The sequence below is a fragment of the Chondrus crispus genome, genomic scaffold (genome assembly GCF_000350225.1).
Source record: "Chondrus crispus Stackhouse genomic scaffold, scaffold_433, whole genome shotgun sequence".
Classification (NCBI taxonomy): Eukaryota; Rhodophyta; class Florideophyceae; order Gigartinales; family Gigartinaceae; genus Chondrus; species Chondrus crispus.
Genome location: NW_005179331.1, coordinates 22585 through 28584, shown reverse-complemented (window position 1 = coordinate 28584; position 6000 = coordinate 22585). Strand labels below are relative to the sequence as shown.

General features: G+C 51.3%; 1 protein-coding gene across 1 annotated transcript; it reads left to right on the top strand.

The window, feature by feature from the left end:
• The first annotated feature begins 3320 nt into the window (after positions 1–3320).
• On the top strand, positions 3321–3677 carry CHC_T00001313001 (hypothetical protein). The gene has a single exon (XM_005718806.1). The coding sequence runs from the start codon at positions 3321–3323 to the stop codon at positions 3675–3677; it is 357 nt and encodes a 118-aa protein (XP_005718863.1).
• Positions 3678–6000: the final 2323 nt, after the last annotated feature.

The window sequence follows — 6000 nt, the reverse complement described above, 5'->3', positions numbered from 1 at the left end:
TATGATTGCCGCCTCTCGCACTGCCTTGGCCAACCACTTCACCCCACATTCGGCCAATACGGTCGTTGCGATCTACGTCCTATGATATCACTCGCCTGGAACCTTTGGCGAATGAAGTCTTTCCAGCAACAGATCGCTGAAAACCTGTTCCCTTCCGAAATCCTTTGCCGCTTCAACTCCGTTCTCCGTGACCGCCCGGCCCGGGTCACTGAAAAGGACTTAGCCGTCATCTTCTCGGATGCATCCATAGAGTCCGCTGACGAGAATAACGACGATATGCCTCTGACAATATGGCTCCCACTGGCTTGGGCCATACATCAAGGTCTTCTCCAACTGGACTGCCAGTAGTTTTCGATATCCACATACTGCAGTATTAGGACCACATTTTCAATAAACTCAACGATAGAAAGCTTCAATCTTCTCGAAAACGGAACCATTCACATGTCACAGCGATCCTCACATTTCCATGTGCCCGTGCGATCACTACCCGCCGTTTTTGTTGAATCATTCATTTATACATCTTCTACGTCGCGCCATATCCAACTGCTATGCTCAGCAATTGTGCCGTTTTGCTGTTTTTCCACTACACAAACAACCCCACAAAATTTACACTTGTGCTTTCGTAACGGCCATCTACTACAGAAGTAGCTGAAACAGAAAAGAAACATGCAAACGCACCGTTCAGGCCCCTTGCAGGACGCGTCTTGCGAGTAGCCCTCTCCAAAGTATCATTCTCCCACCCTTCCAAAACGCATCGTTCTTGCGCCCCTCCAGAACGCATCATGGGCGCACCCCTCTCGAACGTATCATTCTGGCACCCCTTCAGAACGCATCGTGGGCGCACCCGTCCCGAACGTATCATTCTCGCACCCTTCCAAAACGCATCGTTCTCGCGCCGCTCCAGAACGCATCATGGGCGCACCGCTCCCGAATGCATCAATTTGGCACCCCCTTAGAACGCGTCGTGGGCGCACCCCTCTCGAACGTATCATTCTGGCATTCCTCTAAAACGAATGATGAGCGCACCCCTATAGAACACATCACGAGCGCACCCCTCTCCAACGTAGCATTCTGGCACCCCTTCCAACGCATCATTCTCGCACCCCCTCAGCTCGCACTCTAGACGCACCTCTTCAGAACGCATCGTGCGCGCATCCCTCCCCAACGCATCTCTGACACACCCGTCCAAAATGCGTCGTTGAGGCAACGATCATCGAAACCTGCATACGGCGCTTTTCAATTTCGCGCAGTAAATAACTTAGAAAGCTTTGATGTTCAGGACATGAATTACGCCGCCTTATTATGTAATTCGTACATGCGCATTGGGACACTGTTAGTGCAGTATAAGGCCCTGCCACTAAATCTGTCTGCTGTAATTGCCCCCCAGCACGATACGTTTTGAGCATCTGACAATCTTGGCAGACGAGGGACATGGTACATGATAAAATATGAAGTTAATAATATTGCTCATGCGCTTCTAATCGCACACGGCTAAAACTAGATTTTGCGCACTGACATTTTATTGGCTGTGCGCCGCTGTCGCTAAACTTTTAGTCAGAAATTGCCAACAGCAATGTTGCAAATACAGCGCGTATGGTGGTGCCGCCGTGTAAATCGGCCTAAAACGTATCGTCCCACCAGAAAACTGTCGCCGTAAAAACCGCCCGGCACGATACGTTTTGGGCCATATACCGTAGGCAGTACCAAAATCGCACATACGTCGAATCAGGCCTGGACGATACGTGTTTTGTCATTACGTATCGATCTTGACATGTGCCCAAAACGTATCGTCCCGCGGGAACTGGCGCCGGAACTAAACATAGGACACGTGCCATTTAGACTCCGCGTAGCTCGGTGGACATGTCATGTGCCTGGCGTGCAGACCCGCTTCACCAGAGTGGTGATGTCCCATGTTGGCATGCGATGTTGGCATGTGCCGACAACGCAATAACAAGTCGCAAAACCATTGCAAGAGATCTCTACAAAATCTACTGGCGAGGGGCACTCACCCTATACTGTCAGAGGTACTCCCCCGTCAAGGTACTGAGCTCATCTGCAGCGCTAAGCATATATGTGTAAGCGTTGAAGCATGTCGTTGCTGCCCACTCTGTGCCACGACGAAGAACGTCATACATGAAAACGGCATCCGACCACATGTGGGAGAGCGAGAGAGAGAGAAAGAAGGAAAGAAAAGAAAGAAAGAAGGAAAGAAAGGAAAGAAATAAGGAAAGAAAGGAAAGAAAGAAGGAAAGAAAGGAAAGGAAGAAAGGAAGAAAGGAAGAAAGGAAGAAAGGAAAGAAAGAAAGGAAGAAAGGAAAGAAAGAAAGAAAGAAAGGAGAGAAAACAACGTGTTGTCACCGCCACTTTTCCGAATCCGAACAATTTCCCATAGTCACTAACGGCATCGCTGACCCGTACAATCATCTTACGCCTTACCGGCCGGGCTGAACAAACCGTTCGCCTCATCTCATGTCTTGTCGAACGACACGAAGCATGGCGATGATATTAAGAGTCGTTTCTCGGGAGGAGTGTATTTTGTGTCTCTGGGGGAAGATGCAAACGGAGGGCGAGTGTCAGAACGGCTGTACACGATCGTGAAGGCGTCCGGTGGCAGCCGAACGGCTCCAAAAATGCGAGAGCAGAGCTATTGTGGCAGGGTACTAACCAAGGCGCAAGCATGGTTTAGCACACACGTATGTTTTAGTAACGTTGATGATATGTATGTTCTCAACGATATAAACACGGGCATTCTTCAAGAGTTATCAATCCTGGCAGACACTGCTGGATGCAGTGGGAAGAAGAAAAGGAGATTATGCACGGCCGCGGCCGCAGATACGGCGTGTTTGTGAATGTGTGGGGCCAGCCGGTGGAAATTTGGTAGAGCAGATTGTCTTCCTATATCGCTATCACTGAGGCATCGAAATCAAGATGGACTTCGGCGGTGGAGTGTATGGATGTCAGGTGAAGTTGTGCGGGCTAAAAGTTGCATTTTTCACGCATTTACTTGAGAAGGAGACGAAGGTGATTCGATTGGAGTGCGACCTTGAAACAGAGAGTACAGGTTCAAGGAACATTGAGGGAAGCAAGCGCAAAAGGAGCAGGGGTGTGAGGAATTGTTCCGGGTCGTGTTCTTGAAGTGAAAAATCCGAAGTGACTGGAGGAATAGCAAAGGTGACGAAGGGCAGCTGCGTGACTTTCTGCGAGAGGAAAGGGTATGTGGTTGTCGGAAATGAAGATGGGACGCAGAAGCTGTGGAGTTTATATGAGGGGAAAATACTGATAAGTTTCCGCCGTCATGAGTCGGCGTGGGTGGCGTTGCAATGAGTGCAGACGGAAAGTGTGTGGTATCTGAATCGGAAGACAAGAGCGTGCGGATGTGGGACGTGGAGACGGGAGCACAACTCGAGGATGCATTAACTAGACACACGGGAATGGTGATCAGCTTTGCGATGAATGTGCCCAGAAGACGTGTGGTATCTGGATCCGGAGACGAGAGCGTGCGGGTGTGGGACGTGGAGACGGGAGCACAAGTCGGGGACGCATTGAATGTGACAGAGCGCACAAGTGATACTACATACCACTGTGGAAGAAGTGACACGTGGAGCGCCACCAGGTCGACAGTGAGTTGCACGGGGCTCTGCCTCCAGCACAACCCCGTGCCCAGCGAAGTAGTATAAGTAGAGATGTGATGCAAGATCGATGGCTCGGTTTACTGTGATCGCGTCTCTATCTACCTTATGTAGGGATGGTAGCGATCCGTAGGCCGGCGGCGATCGTGGTGAGTTGATCGCTGTTGTACGTGTGCTACGTGTGTGTATATGGCTCTCATGACTGCTGACGCATTGCTGTTGCGGCGTCGACGTTTGTTTTTATGGCTCTCATGACACTCCCCCTGTCGACGGCGCTGCAGTTTTGCCGTCTGCAGTCGTGTGGTTTCTGAGGTGTAGTTTGGGGAGGAGGCGCGTGTATGCTTGACGACGCAGCGGTTTTGTGAGGACGTCCGCGAGTTGTTCGTCCGTGGGAACATGTGCAATGGCAATTGTGCCCTTTTGGGCTTGATGCGTGAGGTAGTGATGCCTCAGATCTATGAATTTTCGCCTCTTCGTCGGTCCCGTGCTGTTGGCAACGTGGATGGCGGACTGGTTGTCTATCATCAAGGGGGTCGGGGATTGCGGCAGCATGTGCACGTCCTGTAGCAGACGTCGGATCCACGTGGTCTGCTGTGCGGCGGAGGTGGCCGCAATATATTCTGCCTCACAGGTGGATAAGGCTGTGATGTTTTGCTTGAGGGACCCCCAACATATCGGTGTGCCGTTATATGTGTGGAGGGTCCCCGATATGGACTTCCTGTCCGTGATGTCGGCGGCGAAATCGGCATCGGCATACGAGACAAGGAGGTTCTGGGGTTTCTCTTTGTCTGCTTGCTTGCCGGCTCGGAACGTGAGGCCTGTGTTTGGTGTGCCCTTGAGGTACCTTATCAGGCGTTTTAGTGCGTTCCAGTGCCTTTGCGTCGGGTTGTTGGCCGCTACTGCTAGTCTGTTTGCCAGGAAGTAGATGTCTGGTCGCGTCGAGTCAGCGACATAGCGTAGGTCCCCAATGATCTGCTGGTATTTTTTGAGTGTGTGCAGTTGGGTCTCGTCTTTGTCTGTTGGCTTGTGGAGCAGGACACCGTCGCAGTATGGGGTGTCTTTAGCATTGCATTTGGCCATGTCCACTTGCTGTACTCTGTAGTTGATGGCGTTGGGCTGGGAGATGTGAATGTCTCCATTTTGGTGTCGTGTCACCGTCCATCCGAGAAAAGTCCTGTGTTCCCCTAGGCGTTTGATGTTGTACGCTTTCGCTAGGGCTGCGGCGAACTCGTCTTTGAGTTTCGCGGTTGAGGCGAGTACTGTGAAGTCATCCATGCTGACAGCAGCAATTATATGTTCTTTGCCTTTTTTTTGGACCAGAGGCACAGGTCTGCTTCGCTTTGCTTGAAGTTGTCTTTTCGTAGGAGTGTGAAGACTGCAGATAGGTATGTGTGGCCGGCGGATGGCGTCCCGTATATGTTCATGTTTAGTTTTCCGCCTTGGCAGGCATGTTTGTATGTGCCATTGAATCTGGCATGCTGTCTCACATATACTGTTTCTTCTCCGTTGTGCGCAAATTTTTCGTGTAGGTACGCTGACTTGATATCGATGTGTTCGATGTGCATGCGGTACTTGGCCGCTATTCCAAACATTGCGCGTACTGTGGTCTTGTCGGCCATGTACGTTGTAGTTTTGGATGGGTCGTAGTGCTTGTGTGGTAGCATTTTGTCCCCCCTTGCAGAGCATCGGGCTTTTCTCGATGCAATTTGTCCTTTGCTGTCCCTCTTGTAACGATATCCCATTTTTAGGGGTATCAGTTTCCGTTTCTTGGGGATTTCGGAGTCGGGTATCCACTGTACTACGTTCATGGCGTCGAGGTTGTCGAGTTCGGCGTTGTGGGCTTTTTCCCATTCGGCAGCGTCGGGGTATTTTTTGGCTTGTCCGGGGTGAGCTGGGGCGGGTGTGGTGCCTGTTATCTCTGTTAGCGTGCGATGCGGGGTGAAGGCTTTCGTGGCGTATGTGCGTGAGGCTACAGGATCGGTGGTGCTGTGGTATGGTTGGAAGTTGACGCATCGAACTCGTCGTGGTCTGTTCGTGTCGAGTTCGAGGACCATGATGTAGTTTTCGTCGATGCCATGGAGGTACCTGGCGGGTGTTGCCCTGTGGGCGAGTTTTGATATTTGTTTCCGATTTGCTAACTCAGGTACTGTACCGAGCTGTCCGAACAGCAGGAACTGCGGGACGTCGGGGGTGGCATTGGTCCACATGGTGTAGGGGAGGGTTTTGATCCCGTGGTGGAGTATATTGTTGTACTTGAATGCAGCGTCCCTTACTGCGTCTTCCCAGTGCGTCTTGGGTAGTGAGCTGTGGTGGAGGGCGGCTCTGGCTGAGTTCATGAGTGTATTGTTTATCCTTTCCGCGATCCCATTTT

What these genes read in the sequence shown, in the direction of transcription:
- CHC_T00001313001 (XM_005718806.1), top strand. Translation starts at nt 3,321, where the DNA reads ATGAGTGCAGACGGAAAGTGTGTGGTATCTGAATCGGAAGACAAGAGC.